The 27,319-nt window shown below is 34.5% G+C and overlaps 1 protein-coding gene across 3 annotated transcripts; it reads left to right on the top strand.

Annotated features, from left to right (window-relative positions):
• The first annotated feature begins 258 nt into the window (after nt 1-258).
• On the top strand, nt 259-27,319 carry Rmdn1 (regulator of microtubule dynamics 1). 3 transcript variants are annotated; one of them, XR_010050209.1, is made up of 10 exons: nt 259-519; nt 4,414-4,531; nt 6,337-6,424; nt 8,548-8,707; nt 16,689-16,778; nt 19,201-19,256; nt 20,697-20,784; nt 21,871-21,901; nt 22,231-22,291; nt 24,556-24,695. XR_010050209.1 is itself a non-coding variant. In XM_003479998.5 (10 exons), the coding sequence occupies exons 1-10, from the start codon at nt 394-396 to the stop codon at nt 25,164-25,166; spliced, it is 930 nt and encodes a 309-aa protein (XP_003480046.1). In that variant the 5' UTR covers nt 259-393; the 3' UTR covers nt 25,167-27,319. The 3 variants fall into 3 exon arrangements, 2 of the variants coding, with proteins under 2 accessions (XP_003480046.1, XP_005008298.1); XM_003479998.5 differs by lacking the exon at nt 22,231-22,291 and adding an exon at nt 25,128-27,319 and having other exon boundaries at nt 24,556-24,689; XM_005008241.4 differs by lacking the exon at nt 22,231-22,291 and having other exon boundaries at nt 24,556-25,214.

Raw genomic sequence — 27,319 nt, 5'->3', positions numbered from 1 at the left:
TTTTAGAACACGCAGGTAAATTACAGATAAAACAAATCACTTTCTCTTTCTTATATGCACAATGTATGTTCTTTTGAGAGCTTTCAGTTCTCTTCTAGTAACCTACTCTCTAGTCAAGGATACCCAGCAAAGGGCGACCTAAAGCAAACGTCACAGGAACACTCTCTTCCACTACGCCTGTCTGCGCGCGCAGTCGCAGAAGGTCCACGAAGTCCCTCCCAATCCGGGCATTTCCCGCCCCCGGAAGCTGTAGGGGAAGTCGTGTGACCGGAAGAAGCGCTGGTTAGGAGCTTGGAGGAGGCGGCTCTCTCTTGGAGATTGAGTCTTGTTTTCGCTCCGCCCCGCTTCGTAGCGGCCCGGCGGCTTGTAAGGTCTGGTGTACGAGTTTAGGTCATGGCGCTAGCCTCTAGACTATGGCGCTTTGTTTGCTTGGGACGTGCGGCTCCGGGGCCTCGATTCCCCGCAAGGACTCCGAGCAGCCACGGGCAGTGCGGGCTCCGGCCATTCCGCTGCTCAGAGGTAACCTCGTGGTCCTTGCTCAGCTCCCTCCCTGGAGAGTGGGTTCGGCCCTCTCTGAGTTTTTGTAGCCCCGCGCCACCTATGAATGGGAGTGTGAACCCTGCCAAGACCTCAGGCCAGAGGTACCGGGAGCGCTCCCCAGGACGGACTGATGGGGTTGGTTGAGGCAAGGAGTGTGTCGTCTCTCCCTGGGAGCAACCTTCTACCTACCCTTCCTGGGTGAGAGTATGGAGAAGGAACTGACCGCTATGAAAATCACTTTCAGCCGTGTCAGATACAGTGACAGCTCTTGAGGCTGTTACTTCAGTCTTCTAGCCTTTTATATGGATGATGTGACCGAAAATTTCTGTGACTCAGAAACGGAGATTTTTGTGCTGTTGAGGGCTTTTGCTTTTGTAATTACTTAAGTTACTTGTTTTGTATAGCGTTTATGAAGATTGTCAGGATGTTAGATTGTAGTCTCACATCTCACATTTCTGATGGACTTCTCCTAGCCCATTGTTTCTGCTTGAAAAGGGAATGGGAGTAGGCATTGCATTGATGCATATGCAATATTTCATTTGAACTGTTTTCATTACTTTAAAATGATTTTTAAACCATCGGTACTTTCTTTTATTGCCCATAAAAGTTGTTCATGGAATCCACATCGTGGGTACTTATGTTGCTGCATATGTTTTCACCTGCGTAAATTCTGAAATAAGACTCAAAAATCATCTCACTCCAAGAACTGCACGTTCCACATCATACAACCGTTTGTCTATATTATGTCTTTATTATCTCGTAGTTGCTGTTGGTCAGGAATCCACGTATGATTTAGCTTGGTTCTTCTAGGTGAACATCTCTTAGGAGGTTAAGTCACGCTGTCAGCTACTGAGGTCCTTGAAGGCTCTGTAGGCAGACTTTCTTCACTGGTGCTGATGCCACAATTGCACAACAGCCTCTGGCTTCTCTTAGCATGGGCAGGTGGGCAAAAAGAAGAGGGTAAGGGTGACAGTGTTTTTGTTTTATTAGATAATCTTGGAATTGACATCACTTCTGTTGTATTCTGCTTCTTGGAACATGATAAATCTAGCATATATGCTAGATACTTAAAACATTTGTACAAATTATTAGTATATTGGAGGTGTCAGAGAGTCTTGAATCTTTCATACTTTTTTTGACACAGGGTCTTGCTGTATAGTTCAGGTTGGCTTTGAACTACTATGTAGCCCAGACTGCCCTCGAACTTGTGGCAGGGCCGACTACCTCAGTCTCCAGAACATTAGGATTACAGGCGTGAGCCACCAAGGACCTGTAGGACCGGTTCTTTTTTTTTTTTTTTTTTTTTGGTCTTTGAGACAGAGTCTCACTGTGCAGTTTGGGCTGGTCTTAAACACGCAAGGATTCTCCTGCCTCAGCCTCCCCAGTTTTGGGATTACAGATGTGCACCACCATGCCTGGCTGGACCAGTTTTTTTGAGATGGCAAATAAAAGTCATGTAAAGGTAGATGTTGAATATACAATTTTGAAGTTTAGAGGAGAGATCCAGGCAAAGATAGTGTATTTTGGGCTTATTAGTATCTAAGAACAAGAATGGAATGAGATCATAAATAAAGAGGACCAAACTCAGCACACCTGTGGACATCGAGATATTGGAGATCAGAGAGCTAAAAAAAAAAAAAAAAAAAAGAGAGGGGGCAGTCATTGAGGCAGGAGGAAATCCAAGAGAGTTGTTACTTCAAAAGTGAATTGGGTTCTAGGAATAACAGAATGTAGTTAAGTGTTAGTGTTGCTGACTTAAAGTCATTTGCTGACTTAAAAGAGTCAAAGGAAACCATTTAAGTTGCTGACTTAAAGTGTCAAAGGAAACCATTTGTTTTGGTGAATAGAAAAAAGAATTTATTAAAAGCTACCTGTGAGGATGGGGCTGGGGATTTAGCTCAGCGACATAAGCGCCTGCCTTGCAAGCAGGCAGTCATGAGTTCGAACCATAAAAACGAAAAAGACCCAAAAAAAAAAAGCTAGCTGTGAGGAAATAAGGGGCCTTATTTGCCACAGATTATTATCTTACCCTGTACAAACGTGCAGGTGTTTCTTGTCAGAGAGTGGGGACTAGAAAATCAGTACACATCTCCAGGCTTATTTTATTGATTTCCAACATCTTCAACTTGATTGCTCCCTTTCCTGTGGAAAGGAAGTAGTTCCTGAGTTTCTGCAGCCAGCTTTGCACATTCTGTCATTGTGTTTGGGTTCTGGAGAGGAGTATTGGTTTTCCTGTGGCAGGAGGAAGTTGGAGAAACCACTTACCTCTAGAGGAGAAAACCAGACTTTCAAAGTTCAATTTTGCCATGCCAGTTACATTGAAACATGGACAGAAAACTTTTGGGGTTGATGGATATATTTTTTTTTCATATGATGTTAATAGTTTTCCATGTTTATATACATCTTAAACTGGGTACCATTCATATGTAGTTTAACAGCTTAATAAAACTATTTTTAAAAATTAAATATCCACTCATGATTTTTAAGAAAGAAGTGATCAACTGTCAAATGTTGTTGGTAGGTCAAAGAAGATGAGAACTCAGAGTTGACCACAGGAAATACAGGCTGAGCATTGAGCATCTTTAATCTGAAATTTTGAAATCCAGGATACTTTAAAATCTTAAACTTACTGAATGCTGTAAGTGGAAAGTTCTGTACCTGAATTTATGTGACAGGTCACAGTCAAAAGAGGTACACTAAAAATATTGTATAAAATTACTGACAGGCTATATATATTAAGCATATATGAAACATAAATGTATTTCATGTTCATCCTTTGGTCCCACCCACAAGGTGTCTCATTTGATTTGTGTAATATTCCACAATCAAACATCTGCAGCCCTTTTATTTGAGAAATCTCAGTCAAATAGACTGAGAGACAGTCTTATTTGTTGCAGCATCATTGGAGTCATTAACTAGAATGGCATCAGTGAAATTGTGAGGTTCTAAGTGTTATTTGTGTGGATGCCAAAGAGAATGGGAAGAAAAGAGGAAGTGGAAACTGTACAGAAAACTTTTAAAAAGAGGTTTTCTGAAAATTAAGAAATGAGATTAAGGGACATGAGAAACCAGAAGGAAGCTTTTTGTATTTAAGAAGGAAATGCAGCTTGTCTTTCAAAGATAGCATAGCTTGTTTTTTTGTTTTTTGTTTTTTGTTTTTTTAATGCAATGAGCCTAAATAAGAAGGGGGGAACACATGCTATGTTAAAGAGAAAATTTGTGGAGAAAAGGAATAAGTGCTGTTGAAGTGATATGTATTTCTCTTCTCATTGGTTCCAAGAATCTGGCCATGAGTATGAAAAGTTAATTTCCTAATCTATTTGAATATGATCTTCATTCACCTTTGTTTATTTAAACACAAGTCTGTGGATGGCTTTGAAGTTGTCTTCACTTAAAGTCATGAATATGTTTTATGTGTAGTAATTATTGTATTTGATGAAGTATTTCCCGTGTCTTGTCTGTGGATAAAATTTATATTTATTGTGTGTTGGTTTCTCGTATTTTATTTCTTATAGTGTATCATATCCATGTCTCTGCCATTAAACTATTGCTCTTGCAATCATGGCTGATTTAACTTATTGTTGCAGTGCTGGGGATTGTTCATGATAGGCAAGTGCTCTACTAATATAGGACATCTCCAAACAAAGACTAATTTTTAGGTGAACTACCACTTCTAGGTAGGATCTTTTTCTGAGATAGTCTCCCTATAAGGTTTGAAACAATTTTACTAGTGAATTTGGTGGAGTAATTTTTGAATTTCTAGTATTTTTATAATTAATCTTTAAAGGTGAGAGAAACTGGTATAATTTTTGCCTGGAGTAGTAATCTCTTGAAATTTTCCAATTTGGTAACTGACCATATTATTTTTCATAGGTGATACGAAATCCAAGAACTTTCAGAAGAGGCCTTTTATTCTCAGCATTGTCTTACTTGGGTTTTGAAACTTACCAAGTAATTTCTCAGGCTGCTGTAGTTCATGCCACAACTCAAGGTAAGCGAAAGGTAAACATCTGGAAGAATTATTTTTATTTTTGAATACATAATGAAATCGACATTTAAATAGTACAAGTTATTTTTTTGCTCTTCTTTACTTGCCAGCATGTATGTATATTTAATTTTGTTCTAAAGCCAGACCTCCTTCAGTAGTTCTGTATTAATGCTTTAAATTATTTGTTTAACCCTTTAGCTAATTTCTGTTGCATTTTTAGTGTCTTGGGGAGTACTGGAAAAGAATAATCACAAAGAGGGTATTACCTACTAAGTATGAACTCTTTGACCTTTACTGGGAAAGATCGCCAAGCTTTGCTTTTCAGTGGTGATTTTACTTGCTTCTCAATTGCCAAGGTGATATACTTTTCTTGATACAGTTAAGAAAAGGCCCTACTACTTTGAAGTATTTCATTTACAGAGAGAATGGAGTTTGGTATCAAATATCAGATAACTTGTTTAAAAGTAGAAAAATTCCATCGTACTTCTTATTTGGCATAATAATAAATAAACATATATTAAGATTTACTAAATTTTAAAAATTTAAATTTGCTTAAACTAGTTATATGTAGAAAGATCCAAAATTTCATTTGAAATTTTAATTTATGAATTAACCCTTTGCATTTTTCATCATAAAGGTGAAGGCAATTGGGGAAAATGTTTGCTTTTACATCATAGTTTTGTTTTTTCTTTTTCGTTTAAACATAATTGAAAACTATTATGCATCAAGAAGGTATTTTTAGTACCTCAGATGTAACAGTACTTGTTTTGAGGTTGCCATTTCGTTCAAAAGAATGTATGATTATATTTATTGTAGATAGAAATTGTTATTATTCTTATCAAGCATATGCTAATTCTTTTCATTCTGACTAGTTTATACCTGTGTTTATTTATATGCTACACAAAAATGTTGTAGCTTCCTCTGCAGTATAAATGTGCACACAAAAATAATTGTAAATTTTATGATATATATACCATAGTATATACTATATTTTTTAAAACCTGGATACAGCTTATTTAATGTACTGTGTAATAAGAGAACTGGAGCTAAATGACTTGACAGATCATAGTGGAATACACAAAAAAATGATTAGCTTATTCACTAAATTTTGTAAATTTTAAAGATAGATAATGAAATGTAGAATTCCTTTTAAGTGCAATAATCAGGTTTTAGGGAGTTGGAAAAAAATCAGTGAATGAAAGTAACTTACTTGTGCACACTCTGTACACTCTCACATAGGCTAGATTCGTGCATTTAATACTGTTAAATTAGGTTTTTTTCAGTTTCTTTCTTTCACTGCTGTAGCAAACTCAGTGATTTAATGCAGATTTTTAAATCTACTCTTTCTGTAGTTGAGAAGTCCAAAATGGTTCTTACTGGGCTAAACTCAAGATGTTGGAAAGGACTGTGTTACTTTCCAGAGGCCCCAGGGGAGAATCAGCTTCCTTTTTCAGCTTTTATAAGGTTTACTCATTGCTTCTTCCATGGTTCATGGAGGTATGTGTGCTGCAGCTTCTTCCATCTGAAATTGCTTTTTTTAAAAAAAAAAAGTCTACACATTGCACTTTAGTGAATCAGAGAAAGTATTCCAAATTTTATTTTCCATGGTTTCAATAAATCATTTATTATAATAGTTTCATATTTATTTCTACCATACTTTAACTTTCTCAGAATGTTTTATCTTATAGGTAGTTTCTATGTCTGATTTTGCTAGCTTTTGTTTAAGAGTGTCTATTTTTCCTCAAATTATTGCTCTCTGACTTGGAAAGACCTACTTATATCTTTGTTTTCCTTTATAATGTTGAAAGTTGAAGAGATCCTTGAGCAAGCAGACTACCTGTATGAAAGTGGAGAAACAGAAAAACTTTATCAATTGCTAACTCAGTACAAGGAAAGGTAAGTAATGTGTGATAGACTTGGCTTGGGTTTCCTTAAAGTTTTTCATTTGGCTTTGAAATATATATTTACTTCACCTATCTACAAGATATGATTAAAAAAATACAGCAAATAATGTAAATTGAAAAAAGTTTATCACAATAAAAGACATATTGGCATTAATCCCTCTTAAAATACTTCCCTGACATTGAACATACTTCTCCCTCATTCTTGCCACTTTCTGGAAGTCCTCTTTTGAGGCTTTAATTGCACTATTGTCCGCTTTGATGTCTTGACTGCTTTATGTCTTTAATCCATTTAAAGTATTTATCTTTCAGGTTCAGTTTGATTTTGGCAAAGAGACAGAAGTCACACAGTGACAGATCTAGTGAATAAAATATATCAGAGTGCACTGTAATGTCAGTCTTTCTGTTGAATGACATTCTGCAGCAGCGTCACTGTATTTTTTAATGGTATCTTATAAAGACAAAGGACAACTTCTAGATTCATAAAGTGGCAGAAATGGTGCAGTAAGTGGGAGAAGTATTTTAAGAGGGATTAATGACAAAAGGTGTTTTACTGTAACATCGCCATATATTTTGTTCACACCTTGTATATTGTTTATGTCTCATTTTTTGTTATGTTAAAGTAATTTCTAATTGAGATACATATAATTTAAATGAATTCACCAAGACTTGGAATAATTGCTTGTCTTCATTGAAAGGCACAATTTTTCAGAAAAACCAAAAATACCTCCTTTTAAATTTTTTTAGACTAGACTACATGTCTAGAGTATCAGTGTGTACTGACTTCTTTGAAGGGGAGAAATAGAAGAAAGCTTAACCTCATAAGTCAAATAAGACTAAAAGGGATTTCTGTGTAACTAACTTAGTAATTCAGGTAATTGATTTCCTAAATTAAAAATTCTGAGTCAGTTTCACCTACCTTTCTTTGATTCCAAAAATCAGCTTTCTCCCCAAAATTCATCAGTTTGCTTCCTAAATATCTACAGGATCAACTTTTTCTCCATTCCACCTTTAGGAACTTGAGGTGACTTTTTTGGCATATTCATTTTAGTGATAACTTGAAAAGTAAGCTGTAAGATAATTTGTATTTGTTGAATAATAAATATACTATTCCTACCTAGCTTCCCTTGACCTTGCTGTGTATTTCAGACTGGCTTCCAATTTGTAATCCTCTTGCCTCAGTCATTTGAATGCTAGTATCACAGGCATGTGCCACTATGGCTGGCTTAGCTTTAAAGTTTTGTATAAATACTACTTAGGGTTTAAAAAAAAAATAAGAAGTAGACTTAAAGATGAACTTTTTTTCTTTGTTTTTTTTTTGAGACAGGGATCCACTGTATAGTTCAGGCTGACCTTGAACACACTGTGTAGCCTGATTTGGCCTTAAACCCCTGGTGGTCTTCTGGCCTCAGCCTCCTGAGTTCTGGGATTGCAGGCATGTTCTTTGGCAAAGATGGGCATTTAATAAAAAGTAATTTGCGATTAGTTGTTAAAACATTTTTGTCAATCATGGTTACTGATGATTTAATCATTTCTTATTTTATATAATTAAGTGATAGTTGTATAAGTAGTCTAGTACCTGTAATTGAAATAAGCCATACATGTTATACTATTCAAACGTAAGGTTTATTCTGAGATTATAGTCAATCATTCATTTATTAAGAAATACCTAATTTACCTCTTGTGTGCCATATTTGAAGTTAGATATTTGGTAGTTTTGTTTTTAGAGCATGACTGTTTAAAGTTTATGTGTGTTATTGTTGTGTCTTAACTATTTAGTGAGTGGTATGAAACACAATACTATTAAAGTTAAGCCTCAAGTCATGGTGATTTTTTTGTAGGGTAAGTGTTTAGAGAGTTTAAATATAGATATTTTCTAAAGAAGTCAGTATTTTAGGTATTACAGAAAAGCTGGTATTTATGCAAAATACTGGGGGTTTTTAGGAAGTTTTAGCAAATAACAGTTTTTATGAAAATAATAAATTTGACAATAGCTTTTGGTACTATGTTGCTTTCTTGTGTACTAAACAAGCTGAAAGACTATTCGTCAGTGGTAAGACCTTTAACAATTTTTAAATATGAGTGTAAATGGTGGCTTTTTGTTTTATTTCAAATTAGTGAAGATGCAGAGTTACTGTGGCGTTTGGCACGGGCATCACGTGATAGAGCTCAGCTTAGCAGAACTTCAGAAGAAGAGAAGCAGCTTCTTGTGTACGAAGCCCTTGAGTATGCAAAAAGAGCACTGGAAAAGGATGAGTCAAGTTTTGCTGCCCATAAGGTAAGATGGTTATAGTTAGCTGTCAGCAGGTATGGAAAGGATCACTGATCTGTAGTGGACTATTCCTAGTAAACATGGCAAAGGAAATTGTTATATTTTAAAGAGGTAGGGAAGATGTTTATTTTAATAACATTTTCTTTAAAGAGTAGTTTCAGCTGGGCATGGTGGTGCATGCCTGTAATTCTAGCCCTGTATTGATAAGTTGTGAGTTTTGATAAATTATTTCTGTGCATGTTTGTTTTTAAACTGAAGTGAAAGATGTTTCATGAATTACCTGTATCTTTATTTCTAGTATAAACCCTTGACAAATATTTTATTTTTTGCACATTATATTTTATGTCAAGGTAGAAATATAACAGCTGGGCAGTTGAGGCCAATTGTGTGTGTGTGTTTTAACACGTATCAGCTAGATTCTAGGAGGACACTTTCTCATTAGATAGTGTGGGAAGATGGGGGGCGCAATACAGCACTATGGATTAGGACTTTTAATATGTTGAACTGTCTCCAGTATAGCGTCTGTCATTTTGACAACCAGAGTGCATCTCTGCATGTTTTCAGATGTTTCCTTTAGGAGTTAATATTTTACCTTCCTTACTGCATTGGAAACCGCTGCTAGTGTATTTAAAAGATAAAACAGGTACAAATTCCTTTAAATTCATTGAAACATATTTTATAATTAGAAAACATGGTCCATCTATGTAAATGTTCTTTTTGTATGTGAAAAGAATGTGTTAGAAATATATCATAAATGTTATTTAGATCACATGGGTTGATAGTGTTTGAATCCTCCAAATTTTTACTAATTTTCTGTAAATTATTGAAAGTAGAGCATTGAAATTTCCAGGTACAATGGTAGATTTTATTTTTTCCTTACAGTTCTGTTTAGTTTTTCAAGTATTTAAAAAATATTAATTTAATTGTATTTTTTTACATACATAATGATCATATTCATCAAAGGAAATTTGTACCTATAATATAACTTAATTCTTTTTTTCCCATTTCTTTCCTTTCCCTTTAATTCTTCTCTTCTCCATTTATAAAACTTTGTTTCTATTGTTTTCCTTCCACTCTTTTAAATTTTTTACATCTCTGTTTCCTTCTTTGCATTTCTCTTCCCCTCTCCCTTTTGCCCCTTCCCATTTGAATGTTTTTTTCTTACTTCCCAATATTTATCCTCCATCTTGGTTCTTATTTACCCTTTGAGTTTCTCACACAAGATAAACAATGAAATATTTAAACATGTGTTCATTTTATTACACTTAAAATTATATCATCAAGGTGTATCCATTCACCTAAAAATGTCTTTAGTTTATCCTTTTTATGGCAGAGTCGGACACCATTGCATGTAAAAACCACATTTTATTTATCCATTCATCCATTGATGACATCTGGGCTGTTTACAAGATTTAGCTGTTACAAATTTTGCTGCTGTAAACATGGATGTGCCTGTGTCACTGTGGTACAATGCTTTTAACTCTTTTGGGAAAATAAGAAGGGTAATAGCTGGGTCCTCTAGTAATAGATGGAACCTCTAGTGTTAATTTTTTGAGCAATTTCCATATTTATTTCCATAGTTATATCAATTTTTATTTCCACCAAAAGTGGAAAAGAGTTCCTTTTTCCCACAACTTCACCACCATTTGTTATTGGTCACTTTCGTGGTTTCAGCCATTCTTTTTGCAGTAAGACATTATCAGTGTTTTAATTTGCATTTCTTGAATGACCAGTGATATTGAACTTTTTTTCATGTATTTATTTGCTGTTTATACTTTATCTGAGAAGTATCTTCATTTTAGATGCCCATTTTTGTATTAGATTATCAAATTTTATGGGGGCTTATTTTGTTGAGGTCTAGATATTAATCCATTGTAGAATAACTGGGAACATTTTTACCTATTCTGTGACTTGTCTGTTCACTCTGTTGGTGATTTCTTTTGCTGAACAAAAGTTTTTTAGTATGATATGATCCCAGTTGTTGATTCTTTATGATATTTTCTGTACAGTTTGGGTTTTGTTCATAGAATTATTGCATACACTTACATTTTCAAGAGTTTTATCTCTTCTGTCTTCCAGCAAATTGTTTCTGTTGTCTGCTTGATTCATTTCAATTGTAGCTTAAGGCATGGTGAGACTATGTATGTCGATTTCATCTTTGATATGTGGAGAGATGAGTTTTCCCAGCACCATTTAGTAGAGACTGTCTTAATTCCAGTGAAGGTGTGTTTACCCTTTTAAAGATAAGGTAGTTGAGTGTGTTTGCAGTTGTTACACATCTTCTGTTCTGTTCCATTGATCCTTGGGTCTGTTTTTTGTTGTTGTTGTTGTTGTTGTTAGTATCATTTTGTATTTCACAGTGGTTTTATAGTGTAATTTTAAGTATGGGATTATGATGCTTTTGGCCTTGCCTTTTGTCTTACTTTTCTCTCATTGCTAAGACAAAATACCCACAGTTAAGGAAGGAAAATTTTATTTAGCTCACAGTTTATAGAAGTTTCAACCTGTATGAGCTGGCTCTCAAGGCAAGGTGGCATGGCAGAAGGCAACAGTTCATGAAGATACCAAAAGTAACAACAGCAAAAGGAGTGGAGCAAATCTGTTTTCTTCTTTTACACTGTATGTAGGCTGTCTGCCTTAGGGTGGATGTACCACTCATGCTTCCAATCTGAGCACTAGACAAACAATAAACCAAGGGGCTGGGGATTTAACTCAGTGGCATAAGCGCCTGCCTTGCAAGCAGGCAGTCGTGAGTTCAATCCCTGGTACCGATGAAAAGGAAAAAGAAAAAAAAAAAAAAAACAATAAACCAATCATAAGCAACATTAAGTTGCCTTCAAAAAGCCTGGCTACCCCATGACCACATGAGGCTTTAGGGGAACATCCAGACATAAACCATAACACCTTTCTGTTGCCTAGAATTGCTTTTGCTATTCTAGGTTTCTTCTGATTCCATATGAATTTTAGGATTGTTTTCTCTAGTTCTGTGATGCATGCTATTGGCATTTTAATCAGAATTACATTCAATCTATGTAACCATTTTTAGAAGTATAGCCATTTTCACTGTATTGGTTCTGACTATCCAGGAACAAGTAATATCTATCCATTTTTGATACCATTTTTGAGCTCCTTTTTCAGAGTACTCTAGTTTTCAATATGAAGATCTTTTCTTCTTTGTTAGATTGACTCCTGAGTATTTTTCTTGATGCTGTTGTAAAAGGTATTGTTTCCCTAATTTCTCTCAATTTGTTATTTGTTTATAGGAGTGTTATTGATATTTGAATGTTGACTTTGTATCCTGCTGTACTACCAAATTTGGTTATTAGGTATAGAAGTCTTTTGGTAGAGTTTTGAGGTCTTCCATATAGAGTTTCAAGTCATCATCAAATAATGATAATTTGATTTCTTACTTTCTTGTCTTCCTTTCATTTCTCTTTCCTGTCTAATTGCTGTGGCTAATGTTTCCAGAACTATATTAAATAGGAGTGGTAATAGGAAATATCCTTATCTTCTTCCTGATTTTAGAGTAAAAACTTTTTTGAGTTTTTGGCCATTAGCTGTGATGTCAAATGTTGGTTTGTCATAGATGGCTTTTATCAGATTGGAATAAAGACCTTCTGTTTCATTTTTCTTTAAGAGTATTTTTTTTTTATCATGAATAGGTGCTGGACTTCATCAGATACTTTTTTTCTGCATCTGTTGAGATGATCATGTATTTTTTGTCCTTGGTTATGTTATTGTGGTATGTTGCATTTATTGATTTGCATATGTTGAACCACCCCAGCATCCCTGGGATGAATCCTCTTTGGTCATGGTATATAATCTTTTTGATGATTTGCTTCATTCCATTTGTCAGTATTTAATGGATTTTTGAATCTAAGTTCATTAAAGAGATGACTTGTAGTTCTCTTTTTCCATTGTGTCCTCTCTGGTTTTGGTATCAGGTTAATACTTGCTTTTAGGAGTAAGTATAAATATTGCTTCTCTTCCGATTTCATTAAAGAATTTGAGGAGTAGTGGCATTAGAGCTTTTCTAAAGTTCTTGTAGAACTCAGCCGTGAATCTGTCAGGACCTCAGCTGTTCCTTGTTCGTAGGTTTTCTCCCCACCCCCCTTCAATTTTTTGATACTGAATTGTTTAGAATTTTATATCTTCTTGATTCAGGCTTAGCTGTTCATATGTATTGAGGAATCTATCCATTTCTGAATTTTCCATCTTACTTGAGTATAGGTTTTCAAAGTAGGTATTGATGAACTTCTGGATTTCTATAGGATCTGTCATGATTTCTCCCCTTTCATTCCTAATTGTGTGGATTTGGGTCTTTTCTTTCCTTTTTTGGTAAGGTTGGTTATGGATTTGTCAATTTATTTAGTCTTTCAAAGGACCAACTCCTTGATTCATTGATTCTCTATTTGTTTCTTAGTCTCCATTGCATTAATTTCTGCTTTAATCTTTATGATTCACTTCCTGGTATGAGCTTTGAATTTAGCTTGTCTTTTTCTAGAAGTTTTCTAGATGTTGAACATTAGATTATTTATTAGCGCTCACTTCATTTTTCTTTTGGCAGACTTCACCACTATAAATCTCCTCACAGGACTGCTTTCGTTGTATCCCATAAGTTCCAATATGTCTTATTATGATTATCATTCCCTTGTAGAAACTGTTAATTTCTGCTTTAATTTCATCTGTGACCCGTTGGTTGTTCAAGTGGGTATTGTCTTAATTTCCATGTATTTATGTAGTTTTTGTGCTTTCTTTTGTGGTTTATTTCTAATTTCATTGCACTGTGATCTGATAAGAACTATTAAAAGCTGCTAAAGAAAAGAAACAAATCACCTATAAAGGAAAATTCATCAAAATCATAGCTTGACTTCTCAACACAAACCATTAAGTCAAGGAGAGCTTGGATTAAAGTATTTTAAGCTTACAGGACAACATCCTCCAACCCAGATTGTTCTACCTTGCAAAATTATCTTTCAAGATTGATGGAAAAAAGATGTTACTTCCACTAAGGGATACCTAAAGAGATTCATGACTGCCAAACCAACACTGTAAGAAGTTTTGAAGGATATCCTAGAAAGAGAAAACGAAGACACTATTTCCAATAATCCCAGTAGAAGGAATCTACCAGGCAAGGCAAACAAAAGAGAAAGAAAGGGAATCAATAACAGGAAAATAATACAATAACAAGGATAGTTTGGTACTCATCAATGTGAATTGTCTGAATTCACAAAACAAAAGAACAAGGTCCAGCATATTTTGCATACCGAAACAGATTTAACTCCAAAAGAAATTTATAGGCTGAAAGTCAAATGATAGAAAAGAATACTTCATGCAGTAGGTACCTGGAAAAAAGCAGGGGAAGTTTTTTTTTTTTTTTTTTTTTTGCAGATGAAGTGGATTTCAAGCCAAGACTTATAAAGATGGTCACTACATACTTGTTAGAGGAATAATCCAAGAGGAAGAGGTAACAATCATAAATACAGAGTCCACAAAAAAACATGCATACACACTTCAGGAAAAGAAAAATAGTACAGTAGTTTTCAACAGATGGTGTTAACCTTGTATGGGGAACTCTAGAAGATGTCATATATTACAAAAACCCACTACACTACCAATCCTAAGATAAAATATTTTAAAAGTATGTGCCATGCTAATAAATGTCTGGAAGCTCATGGCCACCACTTTGAACAACTGTTATAATTACAGAGGCCACAGGTAACTTGTATTAATCTCACGATGTCTCAACAGAGTTAGTATTAAAATATTTATACAAATTTTCCTTTTCTTGAAATATGTATACGTTTGGCAGACTATGTATTGTATACCAAATACTGGTACACCCAGCTGTATAAAACACTAGTAAGGACTGGAAATTAACTGAGAGGCAGAGGCACCTGCCTTGGCAAGCGCAAGGTTGTGAATTCAATCTTCAGTACCAAAAAAAAAAAAAAAAAAAAAAAATTAAAAAACACGAAATGGAAAACCAGATAAACACTATATAGTTGTAATGGTGAAATCTCAATACCCTAATGTCACAAATAGATGATCAACTAGACAAAAACAGTCAAAGAAATACCATAGCTGAACCAAACCTTTAAAAAAATGGACTTAGTAGATATGGATAGAGTATTGCATTCAGTATTATTAGAATACACTCTTTACTCAGTAGCACATGGGACTTCCTCCAAAATGGACCACATATTAGTTCATAGAGCATGCTTAAGTAAATGCAAATAACTGAAATGATCCCGTATGTATTAGCATATTTTTAAAAATGTTACTTTCAGAAAAATAATGATTTAGGATTAATTTTTCTTTTTTTTTTTTAAGGATTAATTTTTCTAGTGAAGTTCTTTGTTAGTAATACACTGTCTCTACAAATACTTTGAATTTTACTCCAAATACTTATATACTTTGATATAGGTATAGCCATTCTTCCCTCTTTTGATAAATGTTAGCATGATACATACTTTTCTTTAGATAAGATTTCATTATGTTGCATAGGCTGGGCTGAAACAACTTGGCTCAAGGGATTCTTCTGCTTAAGCCTCCTGAGTGGCTAGTGCTACAAGCTTATTTATGTCTCTATTTAACATATAGTCCTTGTAGGCATGTGATAAATCTTGCTTTCATTTTAATTTCCATTAATTGCATAGCATTTTTTACTGAGATATACTTCGTATTTCATAAAATTAATATTTTAAAGTATAAAATTTAATGTTTTAGTATGTTCAATACATTGTACAAGCATTATCAGTATCTAATTCCAGAACATTTCCATTATTACCAGACAGCCTCAATTCTCCTTGTTCTATGGCAAGCAGTAACCTTTCTGTTTTTATGAACTTGCTCCAAATATAGCCTTTTGTGGCCATATATTGGCCATCTTTTGCAGGATGTAATATTTTTTATCCTTTTTAAATGTGACAGTGCTTTTTCCTTTTATAACTAAGTAATGTTCTGTTGTATGGATATATCAGTTTTTAAAAATGTGTTTATCAGCGAATGGGCATTTAGGTTGTTTCCATCTTTTGACTATTAGCAGTATGCCACTATAAATAATTATGTTCAAGTTTTTTAGTAAGCTCTTGTTTTCAGTTTTTTTAATTGCTTACATTTATATAACATAAAGTTAACCATTTTAAATTGTACAATCAAGAAACAATTAAGATATTTCTAGTGTTATATAACTAGCACATCTAATTCCAAACCATTTTTGTCATCTCCCCCACAAAACCTTGTTCTTGTTAAGCAGTCACTCTTCTTCCCTCATAGTATCAGCCATTTGCAACCACTTTTCTGCTTTCTGTGCCTATAATTTTAAATATTCTGGATATATTATACATGTAAGTAGAATCATACAATGTGTGATCATTCATGCCTGTTCCTTTAAGTTAACAGTGTTTTTGAGATACTATTTACAAATATATGCTGAGTTTTTTTGTGTTTTGTTTTTTGTTTTCTGCCTTAACCTAAGTCTTATAATTTTTCCACAGGATTTGGGTTTATGCAGGTTGTATATTTTAGAATCAGTTCTTGGGGGAAAGACTCAGATGGTTTCATTGTGCATCTGCTTTCCATCTATAGCTGTGAGGACAATGTCACAATTGATAGTTGTTACTGTCCCCATGTGAACAGAGAAGAGGCAGGTCCCAGAAAAGAGGATGAGAAAATAAAAAGATACTAATCTATAAGATTTTCTAAACTTATCGTTAGACTGTAAACGGGATCTGTTAGCTCCTCATTGTGGTGCAGTTCTCTTACGTTCAGTACTCTGCCCTATAGTGTAGTCTCTACAAAATGTCCTACTCCTGAGTTCTTAGTGGATCATGCCTACTTTTCTTTATATATTGTACTACATTTAGCATTGTTTTTATGCTCAGTAACTTTTGTTAAATAGAATGACAAGGAATAAATAATTGTATGATTTTTCTTGTTTCTAAATCACTAAGAGTATCCTCACAACTTTTTCTTCTCTGTGCAGTGGTATGCAATCTGCATTAGTGATGTTGGAGATTATGAAGGCATCAAGGTTAAAATTGCAAATGCCTACATTATCAAGGAACATTTTGAGGTACCGATGATGTATTCGTGTTCATGAATTTAAAATGTCAGCTATCTTTCTGAATAGGTTTCAGTTACCAAATCATCTGAGACTTAACTGCCAAAAGCTGGGCATGGTGGCCTGGGCCTATAGTTCCAGTTCCTTGGGAAACATAGGCAGGAAGATCACTTGAATCTAAGATTTCTGTATCAGTCTGGACAAACAGCCAGACCTTTATCTCGGAAAACAATCTAAAGTAGTGGGTTACTTCTTCTAATTTTGTGGCTTTACTGAGTCCTACTGTGCTTCTGCCCCACTTGATAAAGCTAAGGTCATAAAGATGGCTGCAGTCAGGCCCTCTGCCGTGACTTGAACGTTCACGATTGCCTCTTATCTACTAGAGTTCCTGTGCATTTGTCTTTGTTATTGTGGCCTAACCAAAGCCTCTTTATTCTGTGGTAGCTGCTAGCTTTCAAGAGTGAGAGTTCCAAGAAGGAGGTCTGCTGTGCCGAGTTTTATCCAACATGTTTGCATCATGCTTCGTAACATTTTGATAGCCAAGCCCAATTTCTATGGAAGGGAATAGTCATGAAAGATCCTGAATACCTATATAATCTAATGAAACACCTAACCCAGTTGACATACCATTAGGGTAATGATAATTCTAGTTAAGATTATGTTTTGTGTATGTTGTGTGTGTGTTTTTAATAGTCTCCTCTAACATTAAGTCACTTATCGTAGATTCTTCTTTCGCTACCAAAAATTTTGTAGGTGTCTGTTACATTTCTTCTTTTTTTGAGACAGGATCTTGACAGTTCAGGCTGGCCTTGAACTCACTGTATAGCCACCTTGAACTTGATGATCCTCCCATCTCAGCCTCCTAAGGGCTGGGATTAGAGGCATCCACCACACACCACCACATCTGGTCAGGAGCCTGTTTCATAACACACACACACACACATCAGTCCTTAAAAAAAATGAACACCAAAATCTCAGTATACGTATTTTTCTGTATTTTACTGTATTTTACTGTAATTCATCTCAAAAATAAATAGTGGAAGCACACACAGGACAGTACTGGAGGTGTTGTCCTGTGACCTTAAGATTATAGTCACAGTCTCAGTTCCCAGTTTATACAGCTACAAGTGAAAAGCAACAGTGGACTGGGAGTCAGGGACATGATTTCTTATTCAGACACCAAAATATGTGCATAGTTAAATATCTAATTTACAGTATAATCACTGTAATACCTATTTTACAGTGTAATTCTCCCATGTTTTGTGTTTTCCGATCTTTGAATTCAGATTGTATTATGTTACGTAATCAGCAGTACCTTATAGTATAATTGGCAGCAGTGGATTTTCCTTTAGTGTCACATAAAATGACTGTAGGACATGCCATTTTTGATATCTTAGGTTCAGTAAGATAATTTCCTGAATGGCATAGCTAAATTACTTATTACTCTGTGTCTCAGGACAAAGAAATACACATGGTGGGTAAGCACTGTCACTAAGCTACACCACCAGTCTGTTTAATAAAACTCAGGCAAAGCAAGAATACAAAATTTAACTAAAGTCAATAAATTGAGGCCACTTAGCCGTGATTTGAACCTGGGAAGTCTGGTTTCAGAACTCCTCTTAACTATTAGGAATAATTGAAATTGTGTGCCTCACAAATTACCAAACTAAAAATGAAAATGGGCTTAAAAACCTTATTTTCGTTAGGATGAGCTTTAATCTGTGAGGTTTCCTTAGTGGTTTCAATACAATAGTGGGTTAAAAACAATTTTTTTTGGTAGTACTGTGGATTGCACCATGGGTCTTATACCTTCTAGGCAGATCCTCTTAACACTGAGCTATGACCCTAGCCCTTTTATTATCTTGAGACAGAGCCAGGCTAAATTGCCCAGACTGGCTGAGGTGTAATTCTTTACAATTATTCTGTAGTTTGTGCTTTTTACAGTAATTGACATAGTAAACAGAAATTAGGTAGATTTATGAAACTATTGCTAATATTGTACAAAATTATTCTATCATACCCTATGAATAACTATTTTTTCTGTTGGAAGTGCAGGTGGCAATATTGAGCAAAGTACAAGTAGAAGAGATTTTTTTTCAAAATTAAATACTTCTAGTTCTTCTAAGAAAGAATGCTTTTCATTCAGTTTTCATTTAGGATTTTCCAAGAAAGGATTTATTTTTCCTTTAACTTAATAGATCTTACTATAATAACTTTAGTACAGGTCCTTACCTGTACTAGGAGGTAGAATGTGGGAGGAAGAATGTGGTATCAGTTATCATAGTAAAAGTAAAATGCAGGGTTGCAGGTGTTTAAAGAGTTATGACTTCTTCAGTTGTTTATTTCTTAAAGTCATGACTTCTTTAGTTGTTTTGTTTAAATAAAATACTGGTGCCTAGAAAACTAATATAATTGATTTCTCATTTCTTGATAGAAAGCAATTGAACTGAACCCTAAAGATGCTACCTCAATTCACCTTATGGGTATTTGGTAAGAAAATTTCTTTAAATTTCAGTGCTAGTTAGTAAAATTTTACTTCATAGTATATATTATTTAGTATATGCAAGATGTAAAATACTTTAAATACTCAAAGGAGTTCGTTGTTAAATCCGTTAACTAGCAACTGTACATGTCTTGTTAGAAGATATTAAATTTGTGATTATGTTAAATAAACATTGTTATTCAAGTCATTTAGAAACATACACTTAAGACTAAAACAAACTTAAAACTTGTAGGTCTTTAAATTTCCTCTCGTAGGAAAGAATATCCTCAGTCACTATGCCAAATAAAACAGATATAGGAGCATGTCTCGAGATGGTCTTTTCATGTTCAAAGTTTGTTAAATACCATCTTGATTAATCTGAGGAACCATATAATCTTGTCTTTGTTGTGCTAAGGGTGTTTTACCCAGGGGCTTCACATGCTAGACAGGATCTCTACCACTGAGCTGCATCCCAGCCTTTCTTTTTCTTTTTCTTTTTCTTTTTTTTTTTGTCTTTTTTGTTTTTATTGGTACCAGGGATCGAACTCACGACTGCCTGCTTGCAAGGCAGGCGCTTATGCCACTGAGCTAAATCCCCAGCCCCACATCGCAGCCTTTCTTTTGATTCTCATTGTGAAATTGTATCCACTGGTAATATGTTCCTGATATTGTGATATACCACTGTGAAATATATTTACTGGTGTAGGAATCTCAAGATAACAAGTTGGCCACTGTTTCCTTTGGGTATAGTCTATAGAGCTGACCCCTGAGCCCCCTAAATATTTATTACCCAAAAAGATACCAGTATAAACAGTCCTATATCAAGCTTCAAAAAGACAAGTAAATATTTTTCAGAATAAAGAACATGTTTAACTACGAAAGATTAATGGTTAAGGAACATTTAGTTTTCAGACATGAGATACAGTTTGCCTCAAGACTGAGTCAAAGATCTCATACTTTTCTCCTTATATCAAAAGTTGTAAAGATTTTTCAGATGTAAAATATTTGCTTCACTCCTTTAGAAATGGGTTCAAGTTGTTAATGGTTTGGTATTCATGTATATCTTATTCAGCTTTTCATTTTTCTTGGGTGAAATTTTTTAAACTTCTCTTAAATTTTCTTCATGCAAAAAATAAAGAGCACTGATCCTATCTCATTTAGTTGTTATAAGGAATAGATAAGAGAGAGAATTATTTAGCCCAGCTCTTAGTGGTAGATGATATAGTATCACTACTTGTACTGTTGCTATTTATTTTCAGTTATGAAATACATAACTACTGTATCATGTCATGTCTAATAATTCAATGTGAATATTAAGTACTAGATTTCATGCAAATAGAATACAAATTGTTTAAAGGTACATTCAAAGATTCCTTTTATAAGATCTATTAAGTGAAAAAAAGATGGTAATGAATGTGAATGTGTAACGATGTTTTATTTCTCTATAGGTGCTATACATTTGCTGAAATGCCTTGGTATCAAAGAAGAATTGCTAAAATGCTGTTTGCAACTCCTCCTAGTTCCACCTATGAGGAGGTAGTATGATGTCCTTGTTAAGTTAGTACTGATTTCTTAATTACAGCGCCTTTCTACAGTGTCCACACATATGGAGCTCTGATTCAGTGAGGGACTTGAGCGAGTTTCTAATGATCCAATTCAACTGTCATATCACAGAGACTTAATACTTATAATCCATGGCTGGTGAGTGCATTTTAATTTTTCCTTTAGGTGAGTGGCTGATTATTGTTATATTGTTAGCTAAAATAGCTAATGGCTAAAATCTTACCTTCATTTTGAAATTTATTCCATATAAAAGTCATAAAGTAGAATAAGAAATAAGAGCAACTATTACATAGCATATTTTAGGTATAAAGAATGACTTTGAAAGGCTTATATTTTCTGACAGTTTCAAGGCTTTTGCTTCTCTGTTGAAAATAAAATTGGAAAGGATTTTCTAGGTAAACTCTTTTTTGGTGCTGGGGATTGAACCCAGGTCCTTGTGTAAGTTAAATAAACACAAGGTTTACCACCGAGCTACACTCCAGTCTCCTGGGGGTAAACATCTTGAGTTTACTTAATCATAGAATTTTCAGAATGTAAGTAAATAGGCAGTTGAAAAAGTTCTCCTGGTATTTGTATCATAACATGGAGTTTGTTTAGTTTTGCCTGCACTACAGTTCTAGTGTAGAATGTGCTGTAAATAATATTTAGAGGTATAGCTAGGCATGGTGGTACATGCCTGAATCCTAACATTCTGGGAAGCTGAGGCAGGAGGATCTCAGGTTCAAGGCCAGCCCGAGCAGTTTAACAGGTTAGGGAAATCCTGTCTTAAAAATAACAATTAAAAAAGATGAGGGTGTCGTTTAGTACAAAGATTCAATTACCAATGCTAGGGGAAGAGGTGGTGGTATGTAGATGCACAATTGGTACTCATATTCTACTGTACTGTTCCTCTCTGTTGACTTAGAAGTGTTAAATTTGATTGTGTTAATCTCATTATTGAAAAACTGATTAAGATGATTTACTCCCTGACTTATTTAATAAGGGATAGATCAAAAAATGCTTTTTTAAATATTGAGTCAACTTTAATTCTTTTCATATTGTTTGTGCTCTTTGTAATAGGCCTTGGGCTACTTTCACAGAGCAGAACAAGGTAATTTTTAAATTTCACATATTGTTAAAATTGTAAAAGTGCTGAATATATAGAAATTTTTAAAATAAGTTATTTAGTCTGTTACAGTTTTTTTTACTAAATATTATAAAACAATTTAAAAATACTTAATAAAGATCACCTGAATAGGCCAATATTGGAATTAGATATGCCTTCATGTAAAGTAATTCTTTTGGAGGTAATTTTAATTACCTTCTTTTAAGGTAAATCTTTTTGAGAAGCTGTTCATACAGATTGAGAGTATTATTTGAAATTACATATAAGTGAATTAGAGACACTTAAATGGAGACTGAATTTTTTTTTTAAAATAGCCCTATAGAGCTGTCATCAGCCTGTCCTACAAATTTGCCCATTTTAATACCAATAACTAAGGTAAGGGATGTAAATATTTGTTACCAAATATACCATAAAATGACTGGAAATAATTTCTCTAACATCTAATTGTCTTATAATTAAGGAGACCTAGTGCTTATTAAAGATCTCACATGTGTGGACCTCGTCAATGTTTTTATAACTAGTATTTTACTTTTTAAAAAAGATAAAATACATTTTTTATGTTTGAATGTTTAGTCTAATTCATAAGTTTACTTATTGTTGTCTTTGATGCCTTTCTATGATCATACTGTGTATCATTAATGTGACTACAGGGATGAAAGTTTCTCAGATTTTAAAGTATTATTATAAAATAAAAATTGGACCTCGGTTATGAATTTACATTTGATTAAGGCTACAGACTGAGGGAAGACGGGGATTTTGTTTCTGGCTCACAATTGTATTCTCTCTGCCTAACATAATGCTTGCCATTGACTGAGTAAATGGATGAATGAATTATTGAATATACTTAACCCTGAGGACACTAAGTATATTAACTTTGTCATCACATAAATATATTTAAATCAAAGAAGTTAAAAAGATCTCAGTTAAAAGAAAATGAAGTTAATCATATGGGGCTTGAACTTAGGACCCTTGTACTGAGTTACCTGCCCAACCTTTTTTTAAAATTATATTTTAAAATTTGGAAACATGCTGTAAGTTCCCTTGACTAGGCTTGAACTTGTGATCTTTCTGTTCCAGTATCACTTGAGTGCTGGGATTATAGACACAGGCCACCATACCTGGCTTGTTTTCTTTTTTGGTGTTGAGGTTTGATCTCAGAGCCTACCATATGATAAAGCAAGCGTGGTTACACTACTGTGCTGTACCTCCAGCCCCAGAAAATATGCTTTGAAGATAGTGTCCAGGTTTTGTTGGTGGTAACTGTGAAAAATTATGAAGTTAGTGAGAAGATACTTCCATGCTTTCAATCATAGGCTTCAAAAACATTTTTCCTTTTAATAGGCATGTGTGTATTTATGGAGAACAGTGTGGTAATTCAGTACATGTATACAATACACAGTGGTCAAATCTGGGTAATTACTATCTCCATCTCCTTAAATATTACTAATTTGTGCTGGGGAGCTCTGAACTGTCTTATAGCTATTTACAAAATATGTAGTAAGTTGCTATTAGCTAGTTATCCTACCGTGCTGTAGGTCTTACTGCTCCCAACCATGTTAGTACCCTATCCAATCTTCTGTCACTTTTCCCCCTTCCTAGTGTCTGTGACTGCTGTTTTCTGCTCTCACTTCCACAGTCTTTGTGCATGTTTTTTTCCCTTCAGCTAAGAATGTTCCCTTTTTCTGTTAAAATCTTGTTCATCCTTGTGAGGCATGGTGGTATGTGCCCATATTCCCAGCTGCTAGGGAGGTTGAGTGTTGAGTCATGAACACTGCAAATTTGAGACTGAGTAACACAGCCAAAACCTGTGAGGGCCTTGCTATATTGTTCAGGTTATCCTTGAACTCATACACTCTTCCTGCTTTAGGCTTTCAAGTACAAGGATTACAGGTGTGTACCACTAAGCTGGCCCTGTCTCAATTTTTAAAAGAGTTGGAATATAACTCACTTGTAGAGTGATTGTCAGTCAGAGGGCAAGGTGCAGTCCCAACACGGGGGAAAAAAGTCCTATTTTCCTCCAACTGAGCCCCAGTTATGATCTGACAGGTTGTGTTTTTGTTTTTTGGGTTTTTTTTCCTTTTTGTAGCACTTTGAAGTTTGTACTTCTGGTAAATCATTTCTTCATCCATTCATAACATTTAGTTGTGTTCATATTTCTCTCTTTTTCATTATAAATTCCAAAAAGAGTGAAAAGTTTTTCATTCTCTTAGTATCATTCAGCAAATGCTAATAAAATTTATGTACTGTCATGATTTCATTTACTCTTTCAGCCAATATACGGAATATTTGTTATGTTCTAGCTACTATTCTAGGGATATGGGATGCAGTAACATGGATTTTAAAAGAAAATTGCTGTTATTTTGTAATTTACATTCAGTTAGAAGCCTAAGTTTCTCAGTGGGGATACCTACATTATAAAATTGTTATGAAAATGAGAAATGTGTGAAATACAGTGCTTAACATGGAGTAAACACTCTGCACTAACATGTTACAGATACGTTAGGTAGGAATAGTTGAATAGAATTCTAGTAAGCTTACTTATTAACCATAGACTTTTATTAGTACAATTTAGGTATTGAAGTTGTAAAAATATAAGCAATACTGTTTCTCTTAAATTTATTTTTCCTTTTTGTGTACAGTGGATCCAAACTTCTACAGCAAAAACTTGCTTCTTTTAGGAAAGACATACCTGAAGCTAAACAACAAAAAGCTTGCTGCTTTATGGCTAATGAAAGCCAAGGACTATCCAGCACACACTGAAGAAGATAAGCAGGTAAAACATCTCCAGTACAGTAAAGGCAGACAGGTTTTCATTGAGGCATTATTAAAGAAGGGTGAATGAAGAACTTTTAAGTAAATAATATGCTGGAAACACAGTACTGTTCAGTTCAATTATGGGTATATTTACATTTATATCTGAATAGGAAATAGTTATAATCAAGTAAGTAATAGGTTGTTTGCTGCAATACAGAATTAATTCCTGTTTGACATATATAGCAGATCATGTAAAATTTCTAAAACATAAAATTAAGGCTTGTATACATTGAAGAGTTCTCTGAGTTTCATCCAAAGAAAAAAACTATTTTTACAATTTTATTCTCCTGTCTTAATTTTTGAAAACATCTAAAAACTACAGTGTACTTTATAAATATACATTTCACAGGTTAATCTCTAAGCCATACTGTTTATTCATAAATTTTTTCTGTTTTAGATACAAACAGAAGCTGCTCAGTTACTTACAGGTTTGTGACAAGAACTGAAAACTTGCAGAAAAGAAAATAAATGAATACCCAGCAAACTGTTTCTTCATTGAATTACATATAATAATTAACCACAGTGTTCTGAGCCTTTTTCTCAGTTCTTTTAATGCTGTAACCATTAAATTGATTAAATGTTCAAAATTCTCAGTTTCTTCACAAAGAAGGTGGCAAGAAAAATAACTTCATATCATCCTAAGGGTGGTATGTATAAAATTCCCATGGCTCAGGCAGAAAGATTATTTTGCATCTGGAACACCAATACAAAATGGAATGAAGTTTCTAAGTACTGATCAGATCCAGATACCCTCCAGAAGAGAGAGTATCAAGAAACGAACGATTTATGGAATTAGAAACCCAGCTTGTGAGTGTGGATTTTCAGGCTAGATTTGATACAGAGTTGCAGTCTTACAGAGAAGGCACAGGGAAAGGCACTTAGGATATTGAGGGATTCTTGGTATGAAGCACAGTAGGGTGATGCGTCTTGGAGCCAGCCTGCAGGAGGAGAGAATTCAAAGTCAGGAGATGGAGGTGGAGTGGTTTCTTTTTAAATGTGGTATAGACTCACAAGTTCACTGAACTTGTCACCAGACAGTCCAAACTGCATTTCATATTGAGATGAAAAAATAGAATTTCAGAGTGAAATGGAAATTAAGATAATTTAAATAAGGTCAATGTTACTTTCTGGTAGCGTTGTGGTTGGAGTACAACCACTGTAAAATCTTAAGCCTTGTAAAAAGGAGCCTCTTGAAATGCCACTTAACTAAATCTGAGATTGTGTATGTTGGTCAATTTTCCTTCATTTCTTTTATTTTGTGGTGCTTGGGATTGAATCCAAGGGCCTTGTGCATGGCAGCCAAGTTCTCTACCACTGTGCTCTACCCTCAGCCATGTGGGTGCATTTTTTCCACAAAGGATTAAAAAACTGTCATGTTACAGTAGTATGTACTGTTTCTGTCATGTAAATCTTCAGACATAAAAAATGAAAACAGTTCTGTATACCTTTTTCTCAGATTCACCTATGGTTAATCTTTTGTTGTAATTTGTGTATCTGTATTTTTATTTGAATTTAATTGCAGATGTATTTCACTGTGTATCCTCTATCCTGAGAATGTCTTCCAAAAAACAAATACATTACCACAACTATAAAATTACTGATTCTTTAATAACATCTACTTCTCAAGCCATATTCAGACTCCCTCGGATGTCCCAAAATCTGCTTTTTGAATCAGGACCAATCACAGATCATACATTGCATTTGATTTGCTGCCTACTTTTAATCTAGAAGAGTTTGCTGTCTTTCTGTTCAGAGTGTCTTTTGGAGAGACTAGTCCATTTCTCTTTTTCATTTTTATCGGTACCAGGGATCGAACTCACGACTGCCTGCTTCCAAGGCGGGCGCTTATGCCACTGAGCTAAATCCCAGCCCCCTAATGAACCACTTTTGAGAATTATTGTTCTGTCTTGTTTTCAGAGACCCCAGTTTTTGTATCTCTCATCATTTTTACATTTATGATGTTTTTGTTGTCAATTTTCAACCTCTTTTCATTGCTCTTTCATAATCCTCATTTTGCTTTTAGTTACATGTGTTCTGTAGATTCTTTATAATTCTCATTTCTGAGATATTTTTGTCTTCAGTTTTTTTTTTCGGCAGTCATTTCACATCTTCACGTTTATCCAGCTGAGTTTTGGAATTTCTAATTTAAGGTTTTGACAAGTCTGCAATTTACTCATTTTATATTAGCATATTACCATTTTACATTAGCATATTACTATTTTTATCTTCTCAGTGCTGGAATATCAAACAGAGCCTCACACATGCTAAGTAAGCACTGTACTAGAACTATACCCCTAGCATCTTTCCACATTTTCAGAATTTTAAAATGACTTCGAACTTTTCTACGAGTGGAATTTGTTTTGTTTCCAACAGTATCAGGTAATTAAAATTAGAGGAAGGTAGGGGTTTTGAGTTAGTCTAAGAATAATCCTCGGCTAAGGATGTAATTCAGCCTTTTGTATGTACTTAGAACAAATTCCTAGGTTCAATTCCAGTTGCTACAGCATGCACATGTACACCTAAAGTATCTGGTAAGTTAGTTCTGTGAACTGTTACCTTTCAGCAATAAAGCATTTTGTATATGGGGAA

Source organism: Cavia porcellus, unplaced genomic scaffold (assembly GCF_034190915.1).
Source record: "Cavia porcellus strain 051 isolate PalLab524CR breed Dunkin Hartley unplaced genomic scaffold, mCavPor4.1 scaffold_10, whole genome shotgun sequence".
Lineage (NCBI taxonomy): Eukaryota > Metazoa > Chordata > Mammalia > Rodentia > Caviidae > Cavia > Cavia porcellus.
The sequence above is the reverse complement of the archived record's forward strand: the minus strand, read 5'-3'. Positions and strand labels throughout refer to the sequence as shown.

Coding starts and splice junctions, on each gene's coding strand:
- Rmdn1 (XM_005008241.4), top strand. CDS start 394: ATGGCGCTAGCCTCTAGACTATGGCGCTTTGTTTGCTTGGGACGTGCG. Junction 6,425..8,547: donor CTAACTCAGTACAAGGAAAG/GTAAGTAATGTG, acceptor ATTTCAAATTAG/TGAAGATGCAGAGTTACTGT. Junction 8,708..16,688: donor CAAGTTTTGCTGCCCATAAG/GTAAGATGGTTA, acceptor TTCTCTGTGCAG/TGGTATGCAATCTGCATTAG.